At 43.4% G+C, this 21,510-nt stretch overlaps 1 protein-coding gene across 1 annotated transcript; it reads left to right on the top strand.

The window, feature by feature from the left end:
• Positions 1-49: 49 nt before the first annotated feature.
• LOC146610017 (SH3 domain-binding protein 5-like) lies at positions 50-18,414 on the top strand. Its single transcript, XM_085346070.1, has 9 exons — positions 50-337; positions 581-643; positions 5,820-5,948; positions 15,100-15,264; positions 15,351-15,481; positions 15,918-15,960; positions 16,065-16,281; positions 16,441-16,809; positions 17,060-18,414. The coding sequence occupies exons 1-9, from the start codon at positions 260-262 to the stop codon at positions 17,233-17,235; spliced, it is 1,371 nt and encodes a 456-aa protein (XP_085202196.1). The 5' UTR covers positions 50-259; the 3' UTR covers positions 17,236-18,414.
• The last annotated feature ends 3,096 nt before the right edge of the window (positions 18,415-21,510 follow it).

The raw sequence follows: 21,510 nt of genomic DNA on the forward strand, positions 1-21,510 counted from the left end.
TCGCTGTAGTTAAACGCTTTCTTCGTTCGCAGCTCGTCCTCCGCGAGGTTGTGGTCCGCTGTAGTTCGCGTGTCCGCTCTTCCCGCGGGTGGACGTCTCTTTAAACTCGCTGCCCGCTTTTAAAAAGCCCAGCTATGCACCGCGCTAAAGGTTAGAGGGTGTTTGGATCGCTCCTGTGCTGTTCAGCACCCCGGGGTCGCGCTTAGTTTGCGCCGAAGACCCTCGTTTGGTTACCAGAAATCTCCCAGAAATTCCGACAATGGAGCGAAATGGGAATACCTGTGAGGATGACCTGCAGGGTGCTGACGAGGAGGAAGAAGTGGACCCCAGGATACAGGTAAGGTGGGGTTAGGACAATGATTCCAGATGTGGAGTGACAGTAGGTTAAAAAAATGTCAGAGCGTTTGTGTGTGTGTCATATTTTGACTGTCTCCAAAATGACCTACTGAGAGCTGTAAGTTCAATAATTTGGTTAACACGAGTCACAGCCTGAGGATTGCCAGTCTTATTTAATCACACTCCTCCCTTTCTCCCTCTCTGTGTGTGTGTTTTCCATCACTGGTGTGTTTTCTGTAAACAGGGAGAGCTGGAGAAGTTGAACCAGTCTACAGACGACATTAACCGCTGGGAGAGTGAGCTGGAGGTGAGACCCAACAACACACACTGCTGGCATCAGAATTATTGCCCCTCAAACACCGAGAGCAGGGCGTAAGCCGAGCTCTGGCACCCACCCAGCAGTCACTAAGTCTCACTTTTTTTAAAACTCTAAAGTGGTGAGAAATCGTGTCAGCGCTGTGAGATTTGTCTCTCTGCCACTGTAGTGTCAGGGATTTGCCTAGCAACGGTGCCATTGTTTTAAAACAGTCTAAACGGAAAGCTTTCGAAAGATGGAAAACTACTAAATGTGCATCAGTGGGAAGAGGTGGAAAAACTGAAGCAGGAACTGTCCCTCCCTGCACTTTATAAACTCCTAGTGCAGCTGTGGTCTTAGTCGGAAACACTGCCGTGGAGCGGTTGGTGAAATTCATCTATTTGCTCATAACACTCACGTTCATTTAGGAGTCTGAACAGAAACCGGAATCAGACACATTATGGAGGAATAAAGGATGTAAAGTGAAGCGAACAACTGCAGGAGGGCAGACGGCACACAGAAGGGGCAGCTTCGGCTCAAGTGTGTGCTAGCTGGGTCACTGTTGAGGAAAAGTGAAAACATTCCAGAGCGAGGCCTCAGTTTTTTGTTTTCCTGAAAGTAGGCCTCTTCTGTTTCTCATTAGCCCTGCGCTCACATCCAAACCCAGCAAACCACAGCTGGAATGACCGTAACAGCACGCACAGAGACAGAGAGGGACAGGAGGAGAGATTTTCCTGTAATCCATGTTTTAATCCATGTTTTCTAGCTGAATTTTAACTTTTTATATATATATATATATATATATATATATATATATATATATATATATATATATATATATATATATATATATATATATATTAGGGGTGCAACGATATTCGTATCGATATTGAACCGTTCGATACAGTGCTTTCGGTTCGGTACGCATATGTATCGAACAATACAAAATTTTTAATTTATTTTATCAACTTTCCTTCTGACGATGCTGTCTGTGTTGAGCGCTCAGTGAATCTGCGTTCGACTACTCCGCCTAGGCTCGACAGTGCAGCCTAGGCGGAGTAGTCGAACGCAGATTCACTGAGCGCTCAACACAGACAGCATCATCAGAAGGAAGAGTGCAGGGCAAGCTAGCGAGACAGAAGTTAAGCTCTCCTTACAACATGGACCTCCCCCACCCTCATTCAGATCTGGCGTTTGGAATTATTTTGGTTTTCATGTGACGTATGACCCTGAAGGTAAGCGAGTCATGCACTAAAGTAAAACAGTATGTTGGATGTGCCATGCAATGCTCAATTACATGGGTGGGAGCTAGTGTGTTAGCGCAGTTAGCTCGTTAACGTGTTGGCCGTCTAGCCCCATGCACGGGGCGATCGGCGGTAGCTCGTTAACGGAGATTTGCCGTGTTGTGGCGTTAAGGTCATTTCAACGAGATTAACCTGAAAGCACTAGTGGGAACACAACGAATATGACTGCACATTTACGCAGACATCATCCTAGTGCAAAGACAAAAACAACAAGCATGCTACTAACTTTAGCCGAGTCATTTAGACAGCTGTTAGCACATGATTCTCCTTATGCTGCTGAGAATATAGCCCAGAAGAAGCGGATAGTATAGCTTTTATTTTGGAAAGAGACATTTCTCTGTAATAAACTCTCTTTTTCCAAAGATGAGTGATTCCTCAATCAGATACAGGGCTCGCAATATCGCTAGCCCGACGTCCCGGGGCTAGCGATCTTTTCAGTCGGGCTACCAAAATCTATCTCTGCCCTGCCCGTCGGGCTATTGTAGGAAGGAAAAATATATGTCAATGCTTTTGCATTCTTTCAGAAATGTAGCTGGGTAATTATGTCATTGGCATCGGTGAGCCACTGTCAATATGTGACATATTGAAATCGCGTTTGAATTTGCGCTTGTTTTTTTGCTTTCACTTTGCAATGACAGCACTGATCTGTGAGTGATGATAATTTGTGCACCAATTCCTCTGACATCGTCTTATTAATTGTTAGCTTACTATGCAAACATGACAAGTGAAATCTCCCGCAGCAAGCTTAAACATGTGAGAGGTTGATCGCGCAGAGAATCGCTGAGCTTATGTGAGTGCGTGTGTAAAAGCAGCAGGATTTATATTTGACTACGATGACCTTCACAGACAGATATATATTTTAGTTCTGCTGAGCCAAATAAGACAGGTCAGGGTGAAGAAGTGACAGCCAAAGAAAAGCTTACCACAAAACTGAGAAGTTATGACAAATCAGACTATAAGGCAAAAAGAAAGTGCAGCTTTATGGTTTCATGGACAAAAGAATTTCTGTGGCTGCAATATGACGAGCTAAATAACCAGGGCTGCACATAAGTGGTCCGCAGGTGTGCATTCGCTGTCAAAATAAAAAACACGCACAAGGGTTAGGGTTAAATTTAAAAACTGTACTTTTGAGTTAAAATATATATTTATAATTTTAATAAATGACAAATTAAAAAGGCATGAACATTTTTTTGTATCGAAAAAATATCGAACCGTGACACCAAAGTATCGAACCGAACCGTGAATTTTGTGTATCGTTGCACCCCTAATATATATATATATATATATATATATCCTGATTTTATTTTTTAACGTATTGTTTCTTGGTGCTTTTTGGAAAGCTCAGCTTTTTCACAGCTTTGGCAGTGTTTACAGGAAACAGCATTATAAGTAGGGTGATCGATGTGAATACACAAGCAAACAGAAGAAGAAACATGGATGCATCTGGAGGCAACAAAAAAAAAGCTAAGGAGGAGCTAAGGACTATGGAAGGAGCCCCTGGCAGGCTGCAGGGGGTCCTCCTGCAGCCTGGAGCTGATTAAAAATGATGTACGGTAGATTCAGAGGATGAGTAAGTTGGGGCGGAGAGCTTAAATCCACAGTTGACTCTGCCTGCCAACACAACGTTAAATCTCTTCTATGTCTGGCAGATGTGGGACTGTGCCCTTGTGATGCGTGCCATCATGAGCCTCCCATAGAAAATAAACAGAATTTTAAATTTTAACCTTTATTATGAAGCGATAACTAAGTCTTCTTTATTATTGTCCCAGAGGAACAATTGAATCTGTCAGCTCCTGATGAGCTGAGCTGCCTTAACGAGCTTAATATACATGTCCTTATTTTTTTGTCATACATATAACATTTGCTGTGGTGAATTGAAATAATGCAGTTATTGTATGGAAAAGTTAAATTAAGCTTTTTCTACTCTTGGCTCTGTATGATGTCACTGAAGGGATATCATCTTGGGTACACACCTCTTGAATGTCTCTTGAGTATTCTGGTCTTTTGCTTATGGGGAGCATCCACCCAGACGAACTTTGAGTTAAACGCAGTATCTTTCAGGAATTTTTTTAAATCCAGAAAAGCCTTGAAACAGGACCTGAGAGATGCATCTGGCCCTGCTGCCACTGAAAATAAGTGACAACAGGACTGATGGAGACATGAATCCAAATCCAAATTCTTCCACGGCGTGTGTTTGTCCTGTATTGGTCCACTCAACCCCAACAAGTCATTGCAGATGGCAACCCTGAGCCTGGTTCTGCTGGTGGTTTCTTCCTGTTAAAAGGGAGTTTTTACTTCCCACCAAGCAGTCATTTATAGGGGGTCATATGATTGTTGGGGATTTCTCTGTATTATTGTAGGGTTTTTACTTTACAATATAAAGCGCCTTAAGGCAACTCTTGTTGTGATTTGAAGCTATATAAATAAATTACAGTTAAGTTGAAATGTTTGGGCCCTGAATGCAGAAAACTACCATCAAGAAAAGTGGACAGTGTGTGATCAGCAGCTTCATTTTTCAGTATGACAGTGATACCAAACACACTGATAGTGCATTATAAACATGCCTGAATAGAAAAGCGCACAATGAAAGAACACTATCAGTCATGGATTGGCCTCCCCTGAGCCTGGACCTCAACATTATTGAAGCAGTGTGCGATCATGCTCACAGAGAACCAAACAAAAGGCAGAAACATCCAAAGAAGAGCTTTGAATGTCCTTCAACAAGCCTGGAGAACTATTCCTGAAGACGACTCAAAGAAATGGCCAGTATGCTTATGTAAGGGAGTTCAGACTGTGATGATGAGTAAAGGTGGTCATAGCAGGGCTTAAAGTAGGTGTTGACAGGTGGGGAAACCCCAGGTTTCAGTGTCACGGTGCAGCGTGGAATAGGTGACTCAAACAAAAAAAGTGAGTCATCCAATAAGTTTTATTCTCAGTAGATTTGTCTTTGACATTACCTCATTCTTTTGTTGTCTTGTATGATGTTTGCTGATGTTTCAGTAACCTCTGCACGTTTCCCACTTTCTTAGTAAAATATAAAGAAATAAGGGGTGACTCAAGACTTTCTCACACCGCAGTTATTCCATTTGTTTACAATAAATCTTGAATTTGTTTGATTAAACTAGTTTTGAACATTTGGCATTTGAATGCACAAACATTATATTTGTGTATGGTCGTGCCCAGTTCCAACAATCGGGCCCCTATTTAGTTTCCTGAGCAGTATGTAAGGCCAGCAGCGTGCTCACAGAGTTTACCTTGTAGATTCTGTGACGTGTCACCCGTCTTTGCAGGAACAGGACGTAGGAAATGCGATGATGTCACAGGAAGTGTGTTTCCTGTAGCGCCCTCTCCCTTCTCCCTCTTTAACCGCTCATTTATGCCGATCTGTGCTCTGTGAAGAGGATGCAGCTGCTTTTAAACCCCTCTTCAGCAAATTAAAGCATACACAGACACACAAAAGTAGCTGCATAAATGCACACGGATATTGGGCCCTCCTGCAGTAATGCTTCATCCTTACTCATACTCATTCAGTGGGTCACCACCAAAAAACATAAGCAATGCTGCTTAGCAACAATGAGAGCTGACACACCCACTGCATAAAACAAAGAAAACAAAATATAGTTTACACACTCTACAGTTGTGTGTTACATGGGTAAACCATGCTCTTGTATATGGGTATGACTAATGGGGGCAACAGGAAATCTCACACCACAATAAGGCCTGATATTACACAGATATAAATAATAACCACAGTTGTTGTTCTGTAACGCTGCACTGAAGACACAGTGGTGCTTTGAACAGTCTACCATGTCCAACCTAATAGTGTGACCCGATAAGTTCCTCTCCTCATTTCTAAGTGTGTGTGTTTGTGTGTGTGTGTGAAGGACTTCCGTCAGAGGTTCCGAGCAGTGCTGGTTGAGGCAACAGTTAAACTGGATGAGCAGGTGAAGAAGATCGGGCGAGCCGTGGATGACTCCAAACCCTACTGGGAGGCCCGCAAAGTGGCAAGACAGGTACACACACATGCACACACACACATTCACAAGAGTGAGCGGGAGTGACTCCAAGGTCAGCAGACAGTGTGAGGGCAGGATTACTGAGGATTAACAATGAGAAGTTTAAACAGAGCCGCTTCTATCTACTTAAAGGGAGTACGGTCACATGACGCCTATATTTAAACTCAGTCACAGCTCTGCATCTTAAGCTAGTGTCTCACGCATGCACGCACACACACGCAGTCTCTGCGTGGTGATAGACTTGCGACATTTTGCATGGCCTGATTTGTTTCTTTTTGCTGGATCTGGGAGTACTTGTCATGCTTGCAGCACTGCTGCAGGGAGACACAAAGCAGGGCAACACAACCTAAAGGTTAGGACACCAAGTCTGTGCTTCTCCCTCTGCAGTGGCTCATCTCATTTATTGCTCCAGGCTGTTGAAGCTTCCACCCCTCCATCCTAGCCAATGCAGGAGCTTATGAGTCATGCATCAGAAGGCTGACATTTGCATGTCAAACTGAAATAGATTTTGTACACGTGTGTGTGTGAATGTACGTATGTGTGTGTATGTTGCTTATCTCTGTTGCGCTGTGACAAAATACCTGCAGGTGGCATCTGCTTCTGGTATTAACACGTGAGAGCCAGGGATTACTGCAGGTTTTGAATTTTGATGGGACCGGCATTTGCACGAAAGGATCAAAATCCTTTGCTTGTGTGTGTGTGTGTGTGTGTGTGTGTGTGTGTGTGTGTGTGTGTGTGTGTGTGTGTGTGTGTGTGTGTGTGTGTGTGTGTGTGTGTGCGCGCGCGTGTGTTTGGGTGATTTAAACAGAGCAAAGCCGATAACGGTCTCGGGTTTAAACTGGCGTATTGTCTGGTTATGATTTATAGACAAATATTTAATATTTAATACACGACCTACTTTAAAAGGACTCATGCATGACCTCGCTGACCCTCCACCACAGACACACACATATTCCATCTACCCCCACCCATAAGCCAGTTACATCCCCTCAAACACCGCCCCCCATGTTTTCCCCCTTACATTCCAACAACGATTGGGGTGGGTGGGGGGTATTTTCCTGCACTGTCCTCTCTTTTGTCCCTTTTACCCAGCATTCACTTCTGCACCGCTGCCTGTCTGGCTGTCTGTGTCCACGCCCTGCATATCCCACCCTCACCACATTGGGTATTAGTCACCTTTCTCCACCTTTCCCAGCCCTGCAACCATCTCACCCGTTTGAAATTGTAAATAGGATGTCTTTAGAGAGACTTAGACATCAGACGGGGTGACTGTGTCTGACACATGAATGAGTCTCACACACACACACACACACACACACACACACACACACGCAGCCATGGTGCATATCACAGCCTGCCAGGCTATTTCAGATCCAAAGAACATCATATTGTTTGGTTCTGAGTGTCACATGATTTGGTCTCTATGACATCAACTTAATTAACTGATAACAAAGCCCATTCATTATGTGCGTGGTGTCTGAAGCTCAGTGTGCTTTTGTGCCATGAAGATAATGGCAAATTGTGTTCTCAAGCGAAGACTTTTCGTCAGGCTTTTTGCAAAAGGCAGAAACTCACACAGCACTGACACTTCATGGAAACACCACCAAGCCAGCAACGAGAAAAGCTGCTCTGATTGGGAAGTTCTGGTATTTTTGTGTCTCTTTCTGTCTTCATCTTGATGGATGTTGTTTTAATGTTTCAGTTCCTTTTTTCTGTTTTTCTTCTTGTTTTTGCCTCATTAAATATCTATTACCCTCCTTCTGTTTCCCCCCTCAACCTCCCTGCTCTTAGAGCCTGGGAAATGGGTCACGATGAGAGACAAAGAGGAAGGATTCATCTTTACCACTTTGTTGAAATAGCAGATCGCGCGCAATAAAAAGCTGTTATCTTCCGCCTCTTTTCTCTCTCTCGTCACCTTTCACAGGCCTTAGCAACAACACTGTCACGACAATTGATGCCAAAGATTTTGTATTTTCTACATTTTTTGTGAGTTGGAGCTAGGGCTGCTCGATTATGGCAAAAATGATAATCACGATTATTTTCACTGAAATTGAGATCGCGATTATTTGACGATATTTATTTAACCCTTTAAGACCCACCATAGAACCAAGTCCGCCAGAGCTTATATTATTTTTTTTAGAATAGAATAGAATAGCTTTTATTGTCATTGTACAGAGTACAACGAAATTGGAGTGCCACTCCCTTGGTGCAAGTTTCAATAATAAATATAAATGTAAAATATAAAAAGTACAAAAAAAACAATCGTAAGTACTCAAACAATAGTATGTACAATATATACAGGATAGCAGCATTAATATAATGACAGTATGAATAGCAGCATAATATAATGACTGTGACGGTATGGTATAGGTTCAGTTGTTTTTGTGCTTATTTACTACGGTGATAGCTCTGGGAAAGAAGCTATCCCTGAATCTGTTTGTCCTGGTTTTATGTGACCTGTACCGTCGGCCTGACGGTAATAGTTCAAACAGTTGGTTGCTGGGGTGAGAGTAGTCCTTGATGATATTGCCAGCTCTGCTGAGGTACCGAGAGTTTGCAGTGACCTCCAGGCTGGGCAGAGAGCAGCCAGTGATCTTCTGGGCTGTGTTGATGACCCTCTGCAGTACTTTCCTGTCTGCAGCTGAGCACCCTGCATACCATGTTGTTATGCCGTACGTTAGGATGCTCTCTATGGTGGCTCTGTAAAATGTCACCAGCAGCCTCTCCTCCAGGTTGTTCCTCCTGAGCACTCTCAGAAAGTGGAGATGCTGCTGGGCCTTTTTAACCACCGCTGTAGTATTTGCAGTCCAGGAGAGGTCATCAGATATCTGCACGCTAGGGCTGAACGATTATGGAAAATAATCTAATTGCGATTTTTTGCCCCAATATTGCGATTGCGATGCGATATGCGATTATTTTTTAAGGTCTTTGTCTTCTGTATTATTAAACAAAGACAAGCAATACATCATATAGTATGGCCAATACTATATTACATTAATTTTAAACTGTTCTTTCCTGGAAGACAGACCTCTGTTATGATGACATGAGGTGATGCATGAATTGATGACTGACATTTTTATTTAACTTCTTCAATCACAACAGTATATTTGAACATACACAATAGTTTATTTTTAGCTTACAAACATCTGAGCATAAAGTGCTGACAAGGAACCCTGGTGTAAACATTAAAATGAAAGTCAGTACAATGTGCAGATTGCAGAAATATATATAAAAAAAATCAGTGGCTTTACCACACTCAGTTTTTCGACATCTGTGAACTACTAGACAGTCATTCAATTAAAAAATAATATTAAATAAATAAAACTAATAAATAAAAAATACACACATCTTACTGATCTCTGCAGTCAGTAACATTACACATAAAGTGCAAACATAATAGCAATTGTATAAACACACACACAAACACGCCTTTAAAATTTAAAGGCGTGAAATTGGACGGTCTAGTTCTGATTAGCGTCACCGCTGTCTCGGTGGAGTTTAATAAACTCGGCCGTCTGCTTCTTGCTATCTAAAATATAACCAGACACTGGTGTAAATTCTCGACTGTCTCATACTTCTGTTTAATAAGTTTTCTGTTTGACGTTTAGTCAGCTGTGTGAAAACCAAGGAGGAACCCACCCGGGGGATTAATAAAGTTTTATTTTATCTAATCTAATAACTTTAATCTCAGCCAAACCGATTTACTCACGAACAAACAAAACACTGAAAAAAGCCCAACAATAACATTTTTAGGTTGTCTAAGTGACTTATATATTACGTTTAACCCGAGCAGCGAAACTCCGCGGTGATCTGAAAATGATGTGCCGGGAGTTGTGCCGTTCTCGGCTGCATCAGTAACCCTCGAGCTCCCGGCTAGCTGTCGAGCTGGTGGGTAGCAGACGCCTCTGAAAACGTCGAAGCACTTTTGCAAATATGGGATATCTTGATAAACCGAGCAGATATTTGATGTTTACACAACTACTTTCTCGCCTGAAAATATGTTAAAAGTTTATTTTGTGACCCAGAAAGATTAGTATAAGTAATTTTAAAACTTAGTAGCGGCCGCCATTGCTGGAAACTGGAGTTTGGCTGGGCCGCGCTATGAATTCTGGGATATGGTAGTAATTTGGACAGCCTTATAATCGCAGTATAATCGCAGCCTTTGCGGTTAGAAAATTGCACTTGATCATGTCGCGATATTATCGCAAATGCGATATATTGTTCAGCCCTACTGCACGCCCAGAAACCTCATGGAGTGTACCCTCTCCACACAGCTCCCGTGAATGTAAAGTGGGGCCGGGTCTGCTCTGCCCTTCCTGAAGTCCAAGATAAGTTCTTTAGTTTTCGTGGTGTTCAGTTGGAGGTTGTTAACTGAACACCACTCAGTCAGTCTGTTGACCTCATCTCTGTAGTCCGACTCATCCCCCCTTGAGATGAGTCCAACCACTGTGGTGTCATCCGCGAACTTTATGATGGTGTTTGAGAGATGGGTAGGGGAGCAGTCGGATGTGTAGAGCGTAAACAGGAGGGGACTGACAGGAGTCTGACAGACTGTGGTCTATTTGTCAGGAAGTCCTTGATCCAGAGGCAGATGGGGGTGGAGAGTCCCAGGTGAGACAGTTTCTGGACCAGGATCTCCGGGATGATATGATTGAATGCTGAGCTGAAGTCCAGAAAGAGCATTCTCACATAGCTTCCTCGGTGCTCCAGGTGACTCAGCGCAGTGTGGAGCGCTATGGTGATAGCGTCCTCGGTGGAACGATTTTTCCTGTAGGCAAATTGGTGGGGGTCCAGAGTGGGAGGCAGACCGGCCCTGATGTGCTGACAGACCAGTCTCTCAAAGCACTTCATCACTACAGGCGTAAGTGCAACAGGCCTGTAGTCATTTGGGCTGGCCACAGCTGTCTTCTTGGCGATGGGGATGATGGTGGAGGTTTTGAGGCAGGGCGGGACGGTGTTTGATGACAAGGAAAGGTTGAAGATTTTAGTGAAGACTCCGGTCAGTTCGTCAGCACATGCTCTGAGAACCTTTCCATGTATTCCATCAGGACCTGCCGCCTTCCTGGGATTCACTGACCTTAGAACACACCTCACTTGGTGCTCCCTAAGTGTTAGTGTGCCAGTGCTGGGGGCGGGTGGAAGTGGTGTGGCAGCTGAGGGCTTGGTCGTCTCAAAGCGGGCGAAGAAACGGTTTTACATGTTGTAGTGCCGTTTGTGGGAGCATTTCAAGTTGCTATGCAACTGTTATAGCCCATATTTTAATAATATGTATGCATTAAGTCCATAGTAACTACATTAATTGCAAAAAAGTGCAATAAACTACAAAAAAATTGAAAATCGTTTTTGTTTTTTGTTTTTTACATATATTTCTACTTGGAGAAATTTAAGAGGTTTATCCCTCAAAACTTTAAATACAAAAAAGTTGCAAAAAATAGTTTACAACAACAGGAAATTTATTTTGAGTGTCTTCATAGTTTTATTTTGGAGATACACCAATTTTTATATACTGCAGGAAAAACAAAAAAACAATCCTATGATGCAAATTTGCAAAGAAAACAGCAGGTGCATCAAAACAAACTATTTCCAGCAGTGCAATTCGAGTTCTAAGCATCCCAGAAACTATTCAGAAAAGTCAAACATGACCAGTATAGGCTTTTAAGGCGTACAAGTAAAAAAAAATACATTTTCCGCGAAAATGACGTCACTTCCGGTTTCGGCCAGGAAATGGCGGACATGCGACAGTTCGCGCTGACGTCTGTTTCACTGTGGGAAGTGTTACGAACAGCTGATCGGATCGGCAAAGCGTGTTTCTGGAATATTATGTTTTTGTTCCTGCAAGCGCTTTTTATGCAATTTTTGCAAAGCTTTATGTGGAAGGAAACCGTGACCGAGGACAAGCTGATGGCATCAGATGTAAGTACAACTCCTCCGGTTTCATATGCAAAAAAAATTATTGCGCTAGCTTACACGGTCCAGGTTCTACAGGGATTTAAAAATAGTTACGCAAAACGGAGCGTGCAGCTCTGAAAGGCTTTAAAGGGTTAACAATAACAATGTATTGAATAATGACTTTAAAAAATAATATAAAATAGTGTGCAACACCACTGAAGTTTTTTTTTTACCTCTCTTTTCAACCAACAGCAGTCACTCTCCTCTCCAAATAACTTCTGCTTAGCTTTCCGGGCTTCCCTCGGGTCCTCTTAATCAGCGGTCTCCAACCTTTTTTGCGCCACGGACGGTTTATGCCCGACAATATTTTCACGGACCGGCCTTTAGGTGTCGCGGATAAATGAGGGAGGGGCTAATAATCGGCTCAGTCATTTTTAATGATCGTTGAAAGCCCAGATCGTAATCGTGATTAAAATTCGATTAATTGAGCAGCCCTAGTTGGAGCAGACCTCTGATCACTGCTGGGTTTATCTTAAACATGGCCGACGTTACACGGGTTAACAGCTTGTGTGACTACACTGACCTTAGTAACGTGAAGTGCGTTGCTATCAGGGACAAGGACAGAGAAAATCTCCTGGTTATACTCCAACTTTTTTTGTAGCTCATTAACACTGCTGTTGTCCACATTGTTTTCAGTCACTCAAAGTATACAGGTGTATACTTGCTAGAAGGTTGGTGTCAGTTCAGCTCACTGCTTGAGCAGGCTATATGTTGCAGTGGCCCTGGGATCAAGTCCAACTTGCTGCCCTTTGCTGCATGCCTTCCCCTACTCTCTTTGCCCCTCTTTCCTGTCTACCTCTCACTGGTGACCTATTAATCAAAGGCAAAAAGCCCCTCCAGAAAAGTGTTAGCAGGTACTGTACTTGTACCTATCTATCATAGACAGACTATTTTGATGGCACTATATTGCCTTTGAATTCAGGTGGTTTCAGTCTCATTGCCACAGGATTGAAGTCAAGCACAAAGCCATGCAGTCTGTCTTGTTTTAATGTGCTCTCTGAATTTGAGTGTGGCACTGTAACAGGATGCCACTGTTGCAAGAAATCAACAGTGAAATTTCTTTCCTCCGAGATATTCAACCATCAGCTGTGAGTGGTATTGTTGTTTCAGCTAAGCATGGCCAACGAGCTGCTGACTCCATAACTGTAGCGCTCCAAACTTCCTCTGTTATTAACAAAAGCACAAAAACTGTAAACCGGGAGCTTCACCTCATGGCTGAGCATGTAGGTGACCCGGTGCTCTTGTTGTAATGGTGTATATTACACAGTGACTTTAGTGTTACTGTGTTACATTTCAGCTTCACAATAAGTAAGAAAAATAATTGTTTTCACTGTTTCTATAATGTAAATCCAAGTATAGGCTTCAATGTGTAGGCTATGTGTTAAAAGTGACATAAGTTTCTTATCCTTGACGTCATGTCAGCAGGATTACATTCATACAGACCAATTCATGTGTTTCAGCTTGGGTTTTGCTTTCCTCTGCGTCTGCATCTGTTTATGGAAAACGCTGGTAGAGAAATCGCTCTTGGATTTTAAAGAATAGATGTTTGAGACGTTGAGCTGTGCATTCATGTTAACATAATAATAAGTGTTAACATGAATACACAGCTTTACTTCTTAGTTTAAAAGGACCATTTAGTAGAAACAATCGTCCATTGAAAACACTTTGAGATAAAAACACAAAGTAGACGAGCAGGTTTGGTTCCATTGTAAACCCGACAGACAGGCAGCATGAAATATGTCGCTCTGAACTGCTGTACTGTTAATAATACACTTGTTAAATACTAATCACCAGAGGGAAAGTTTCTCCCTGATTATTATTATTCTCTCTTTCAAGGACATTGAATTGGAGTTACTGTAACTACTTCATGTTAGCATTCAGCCAGTGCAATGACCTTGGAGTTATGCCTGTCTGAGTGGGTCCAAATATGTCCAACGTGATGAGAATAACCCTCCTGTTAACTGTGACTGTGGGCAGGAGGAGCCCACTGACAGTGTGTCAGATTTCCTCAGTGACAAAGATTCTGTTTGTCAATTGGATCAAGGCTCAGTTGTCTTTTTCTATGAATGTTGGCCTGTTTGGGCGTCATAAGGACTCAACCAATTCGATTCAATTCAGTTTTATTTATATAGCGTCAAATCACAACAACAGTCGCCTCGGGTTGCTTTATATTGTAAGATAAAGACCCAACAATAATACAGAGAAAACCCCAACAGTCAGACAAGCTCCTTATGAGTAAGCCTTTGGTATCAGTGGGAAGGAAAAACTCCCTTTTCAGAGGAAGAAATCTCAAGCAGAACCAGGTTCAGGGTTAGAGGTGTGAGGGGAGGGAGGCCGAGGGCGGGTATGGGTCCTAAATTAAACACACAGGCAACACAAAGACTCCTGGTTCATTCATACCATGTAAGAACTTAGTGAACTTTTACTTCATGAAAGCAATTTTAAGTCATTTGTCACTATGATTTATAAGGGACCTGTTTTGCTTCTCTCTAGTTTTTGTCATTCTTCTACTCTGGATAAAGTTTCAGCTATGAGCCAAGTTTCAGGTTTCAAGATCAGTTTTGTGTAGATTTTTCTAATCTTAATGATGTCATATCTCTAACATGGTCATCTTGGGCACACAGCTCTGGCTCAAAGACACTGGGACTCTGCACACCCATTGGCTAATGTTTTATTATTGACAGATCATTAACCAATAACAATACGCTGCTTTAGCCTTCCTGCTGAATCTAAGAAGAACCAAGAGGGTTTTTTTCCCAGTTACCGGCTAAAGTTAAGGCACTTATGCATGAGAGGGCATGTGGAGGTGTGCCGTTGTCCATCTTTTATACACAGTCCATGCTTTGGCTGTGAACACAGCTCTTCAAATCTTTTGGTTTTGTTTTTCAAGGGCAACCAATCAGGATGAAGCTGGCTTAAAGCAAGTAGGGAAAGAAGCATAAGCAGCTCTTTTTTTTTTTTTTTTTTAGACTGCACCGAGAACCAGTAGATGATAAATGAGCGTTATTTTGACCAGTGAGCCAAGCAAAGGTACTCTATTAGGGAAAATATGGAGCAGGCAGTGAGCTGTTTCACATCAGAAATGTGTGAAATGTTAGCAGTAATATTTACCTCCTGAATTGTATTTTTAGGTGGAACATTTGGTTTCCAGTCTGACTTAATAAGTTCTGACCGCTGCTTGTCCTTCCCTGAACTCCAGGCTCAGATTGAAGCGCAGAAGGCCACTCAGGAATTCCAGCGGTCGGTGGAGATCCTGCGGGCAGCCAAGGAGACCATCGCCCTGGCTGAGGAGAGGCTGCTCGAGGAGGACACCCGGCAGTTTGACTCCGCCTGGCAGGAAATGCTTAACCACGCCACACAGAGAGTAAGTATATAAATGCAGCACAGCCCAAAAATTCCATCCTGAACGAGCGGTTTAGCCTCAGGCGTTTTTTTTCTCGGTCGTTTCAGGTGATGGAGGCTGAGCAGGCGAGAACGTGCAGCGAAGCAGAGCACAAGAAAACAGCAGCCAACCACAATTCCTGCATAGGCCACATGAGGCAGCTCGAGAAGAAACTGAAACGCTCCATCAACAAATCGAGGTTTGTGATCGGATTTTGGGAAATGCTGCTCATAAGTTTGCCGCCGCCTGAACCTTTTATGCGAGCGTGTTGGGGGTTTTTGCCTTTGCTGGATAGATTAGCAGTGAAGATAGACCGGAAACAGAGGAGACAGAGTGCGAAGACACACAGAAAAGGGCCGTAGGTCAGATTCAAGCCCAGGCCACTGCACTCTGGCCATGGTGCAAGTGGTTGCCTGCTCACCCACTGAGCTAAAGTGGCGCTCGAGAAATGGGGGAAGCGAAATTTCTGTAACCTGATGAAGTCCAGATGTTTTGTGTGTTGGCTGACAGTACTGGGTTGCGCTCCCTCCATAGAGACGTGGAATGTGACTGCACACGGAGGAGGGTTGTTCTTCCAGCGGGCTAAATTTCTCTCCTCCCCCTCTCACTTTTTTCTTCTTCTTCTCCCCCTGCAGACCGTATTTTGAACTCAAAGCGAAGTATTACCTACATCTGGAGGTATGTATCACCTACTCATAGACTCGAAGGAGTAAACATAATCTATATATCTGTGTTTTATTACAAGGTGTCTTTGCTGAGAAACACTGTTTTATTTCTCACAGCAAATAAAGCATCATGTGGACGAGCTTCAGGCCAAACTTGTGGTTGCCAAAGCGGAGTACCGCACGGCGCTGCGCAACCTGGAGAGCATCTCAGAGGAGATCCACGCCCAGCGACGTTCCCTCGCCATGGGCACCAGGGAGCAGGGAGTTGGAGCAGAAGGCGACGGCGGCAGCGACGACATCGCCAACTTCAAGATGGAGTCGGACGGTTTGTCGAGTGAGTGCCACGCCCACTCGGAGATGGGCAGTCACCCGCGTCATCGAGCCGCGTTATCATTTCTTTGTTTTTGTTGAGCCGTTTGCATGTGTGTGTCTTCAAGCTCACATCCCCGTGTGTGTGTGTGTGTGTGTGTGTGTGTGTGTGTGTGTGTTTCAGTGGTGTCAGTGTCTATCGACGAAGAGGGCAGTCACAGCAGCTCAGAGGAGGAGGCCGACTCGCACTCCACCTCCTCGCCCCAAGCAACCTCTTCCTCGCCTTCCACCTCTGCCTCCACCCCCGTCGACATGCCTCAACCTTACTCGTCCTCCTTGCTCCACACCCCCTCCTCATCCTCCTATCTCTCCTCCTGTCCCTCTTCCTCTTCCATCCTGTCCTCCTCTTGCCCCACCGGTGTCCTGGAGCTAGCGAGCCCCTCTGGCTCTCACAGCCCAGACTCAGTGTGCAGTTCCGGGCACGCCTCGCCTCTCCTGGGCCCTCGCAGCCAGTGCAGCGGCGCCTCCTCTCCAGACTGCGACCAGGAGAGAGGTGTGTGTCCCACTGAGCACTGATGTGCAACCTGATCCTGAGCACGTTTCCTGACAAACAAAAGCAAATCTAATGACTGAGGAATTATTTTGGCAGAGGATGTTACAGGTTTAAAATAAAAGTAGGAGTCCTTGTGAAGGACTCGTAATGTAGAAGTTGCTGGTTAACTTTTGTCTAAAACTCTATGTCGGATAATTTCCCTGATTTAATTGAACCTTTCCTTGCACTTTTCTTCCTGCGTGTTTTCCAGGCAACAGAGCAGAAGGAGCAGAGGCGACAGTGGAGAGCAGTCTGAACAAGCTGACCTTGAATGTAGCGCAAGAACGAGATGAGGATCCCGCTGATGAGCGAGACCCCCACTACATTAACCCCGAAATCACATCTCCCACCTCCGCCACGTCCATCCTGCTCCTCAACAGCGTGTGACGAGGATGCGTCGTGGCGCGAACTCTCGCCATGCGCAGCTTTAAGACTCAGTGGATTCACTGGCAGAAGACACAATGGGAGGAGAGTGAAGCGCTGCACACCCGCATGACTTTGTGTCTCATTCGTTGTGCTGTCTAAACATCAGTGCTGTCACGTGTTTAACATCTTTCATTATAAACAAATGAAATCAGGGACAGGATGACTGATGGACTCTGCTTCAGCCTTGTGGTGTTGAGTGTCAGCACTGCATTTCCCCTGGACCCTCCCCTTCCCTCCTGCTCTGTATTTGCTACAGAAGACAAAGTTCTTCTCATCTTGTGCCAAAAAAACTGCGTATTACGACTGTGTGACAAAGTTCCTCTACAGACTGTGGAAGACGTTGGTGATTTCAGTTGTGTTTTAACATGTTCACGGGTCATGCAGGATATTTCCAAGGTAACACAGGAAACTTTAATAGTTAACCTGCTACTGTTGGCACCGGTAACATGCATTTCATTATTTTGAACAGCGTTACGCTCCTTTCTTACTCCATGTCTAAATTCTTGGACTGATTTTCAGGTCAGATACGGGGGGTCAGTTCATCCTTATTTTTACCCTCCAGTTAAGCCAGCTTTCCTTTGATTGGTTGCCAGAGAACAAACAGGTTTGTGGACCTAAAATATCCCCTTTCTGTGACATCATAATCTTAAACATAGTGTTTGAAACAATCTGAATTAATCACTTGTACCTAAATTGAACTCATTTTTTAAAACTTTGGCCCACCGCTGTAATAGTATTTATAAAGGATAATACGTCCCCTTTAAGTGAGGGTCAAACTGGGACAAAGACGAGCTGTCTCCTGAAGGATTAGTCCATTTTCGAACCCCTCCCTTCTACTCCTGTTTATTCCAAATGAAGAACGACGGCGTCGGCTCTGGAGAGCAGAAGTAGGACCTCGAGTGCAGGCGACACTCTGAACACTAAAGAGACTTCACGTGGGGGACTGAGCCCTGTTTTTGAGGCAGAACTGGTCTTCCATTTGGATTTGTGAATGAGTGACTGAATGTGTGTAAAGTGCAAACCGCACTGTGAGGTCGCCGGTTTGCACGGATGTGTGAGCGAATGACTTTTTGAATGTGTGTCTTGTGTTTTTTGACCCTGTAGTACAAATACTCTATATTTATACTCCTGTATTCGATGTCGTGTGGTTATCGTTGTAGCTGTTTAACACCAAATAAGCAATAAACACGTACTTCATCTAACTCATCAGCGAATTGATGGTGTGTGTTAGACGTTCAGGTTGTTGATTGTCATAGTGGTGATCACTGCAGCCTGGTTTTTGGGAACTTTTTATTTTATGTTAAAACATGCCACCGGTGGAAAAAAGTGACCCAAGTCATCAAATGAAGCACTAACAGCTGCCTCGTGCTGCCACAGCTGCCAGCGTAGTGCAGTAAAGATGGTCTAGAGTTACAGATTTGCTCGGCAGCAAGGCCGACTGGAACTGCTGAATGTGAAAGTTCTTTATCTGCTCAATGTTTTGTTTGGGGATATTTGGTCGTATCATTTGATAACCTTCGCTTTTCCTGCTGATTCCTTTTCCAGTCAGCTGTTTTTTGTTTTGGTTTTTTGCAGTGACACACACTCTTTTTTTAGCTCTGCTGAGCTGTTTAAGAGTAATCTCATGACTTCAGTTAGTGCCCTGAGACAGATCGTAGAACGACTTCTCACTCTAAAATCTTTGTCCATCTGTCTGTCTGAACAGGCTGCTGCCAGCAAGCTACCTTTCAGTTATTTAAGATCCTGTGATCTCCCCGTCTGTGCCAGATCAACTCCAGAGGTTTCACTGAGGCAGGGGAACAGCACAGCAATGCTCTGTCACACACTGACACCTAGTGACAGGGTTGGGTTCTGTTTTTTATGGAGCACAAAAGACTGTATCTCGCTCTCAGCATATTAAATGTTGTTTGTGGTTTTAGGTTATTAGAAATCAGATTGCGTAAGAACAAATGAGTGCATTAAAACATTTACCATACAAAACTGAATGACTGTAATTATACAATTGCTGTCATGGCAGAAAGAAAGTACGCCCTCTGTCACTTTTAATGTTCTTAAAGGTTTTTAAATTAGTTTCATTTCAGTGGTAACACAGCAAAGATCAGATTTCTCACTTTATTTGTTTGGTTTCATTTAAAATTAGGCCAAAATGCAGAAAAACAGAGTACACGCTGATATTTAATAGCTTATAGAACCTCTTCGACCAATTATCATTTTCTGTGCCACTTGATCAGTCTCGTAAATCTCTGTGGAAGAAATTTGGCTCGCTCTTCTTTGCAACGTAACTTCAGTTCACTGAGGTTTGGGCATTTGCTTATGCACAACTCTCTTAAGGTCCCACCACAGCATCACAATCAAGTTGAGGTCTAGAGTTTGGCCAGGCCACTGCAGCACCTTGATTCTTTTCTTGTTCAGCCATGCAGTTGTAGATTTCCTGCTGTGGTTGGGAAATCCTCGTGGTTTCTGCCTGATTGTGCTTCAGCCAATACTTAGTTTTCAGACAGATGACCTTACATTTGACTCTAGAATACTTTGCTATACTGAGTTAATGGCCAATTCAATGACTGCAATATCCCCAGTGCCCCATGGTTGCAAAAGAAGTCCAAATCATCACCCCTCCACCACCAAGCAACAGTGTTTGAGGTGTTTGTGCTGATATGCTGTGTTCTGTTTTCTCCAAACGTGGTGCTGTGCATTATGATCGAACAGCTCCACTTTGGTCTTGTCTGTCCAAAGGACATTGTTCCAGAAGTCTTGTAACTTATTCAGGTACAAACCTAAGCTGTGCTGCCAGGTTCTCTTTCGAGAGAAGCGGCTGTCACCCTGCAGTCCTTCCAAACCAGCCATACTAGTTCAGACTTTTCCTACTTGTACTGTGATGAACTTTAACATATAACATACTAACCGAGGCCTGTAGAGTCTGAGATGCAGCCCTTGGATTTTTTTGTTTTACAATTCAACTGAGCATTGGGGAGAATTTCCACTCATGAGAAGACTGTTGTTGTAGCTCACCTGACATTTGGTTTGTCTAATTTTGAGACCTGCTAAGGATCAAAATGTTGTTATCCTGGGACGTAAAACCTCAGAACTGACAGGGGCCATGCTTTCTTTTAACAATGAAATTATAAATATTGTAACTACAATGTACGTACAAGACATTGTCACTAAGAGTCAGGTTTTTCTTCTTCTTTAAAATGTCACACTGTGCACACGTTGGTGTTTTTTTAAATGCACTGGAACATAAATGGAAAACACTCAGCATGTAGTTAATAACAACTATCACTTTTGAAACTCCACCAGCATAACACTCACAAACATACTCAAACACCCACAGACAGACAAAACACACACACACACACCTTCACAGCTCTACACTTTCCAATCAAGAAGAAAATCAGCAAGATGAATCTTTTTGCATGCAGACTCACCCACAAAACCACATCTTCTTCTTTTGTAACAATTGCAACCATTAAAACATGTCTCTAACAGACAGAGTGAGAGAATTAAAACTCTTACTCGATTGGTTATTTATTTTCACTTCTTTTGGGTGTTTTACAGCAGTTTTTTAGGCCTGACACTTCCTTTGTCCGCTACTTTTTTAAGGACACACTGCACACCATGCTGAGTATGCCAGGTTCTCAGACAATAGCTGTTTTGGAATAAAATTGTTGTTGTAAAAATAGTTTTTCATGCTTGTCAAACTGCATTTTCTTTGACATTTTTCAAACATTCAACAAAAGAAATGGGAACAAATTCTGTCTTTTTGTAACAGGCTATTAGAAACAAAGTGCTTAAAGATGCCATTTAAAATAAGTTCTTTGTTAACACCATCACCTTTCACAGAGCACTAAATGATCTGCAGAACAGGAAGAGTTACTTGACGATGCTCTTCGTGGACTACAGCTCAGCGTTTACCACCAACACCATAATACTAGACATCCTCACCACCAAACTGGACCACCTATTACCTGCTCCTGGATCAAAGATTTCCTCACAAACCAGCCTCAATCAGTCCAACCCCCAACCTCTCTCCTCGACTGTCATCCAGCACCAGATCCCACGCCCCGTACACCTATAACTGCACACCAACCAAGCCAACTCTCGTCATTGTCAAGTATGCTAATTACACCAACGTGGTTAAACTCATCTCTGATGGAGATAAGACAGCGTACAGGGCGGAGGTAGAGAACTTTTCCCGCTGGTGCTCCGAAAACAACCTAAAGCTGAACATCCTTAAAA

Source organism: Diplotaxodon limnothrissa, linkage group LG22 (genome assembly GCF_057381915.1).
Source record: "Diplotaxodon limnothrissa isolate DT_005_m linkage group LG22, D_limnothrissa_male_GT1.1, whole genome shotgun sequence".
Classification (NCBI taxonomy): Eukaryota; Metazoa; Chordata; class Actinopteri; order Cichliformes; family Cichlidae; genus Diplotaxodon; species Diplotaxodon limnothrissa.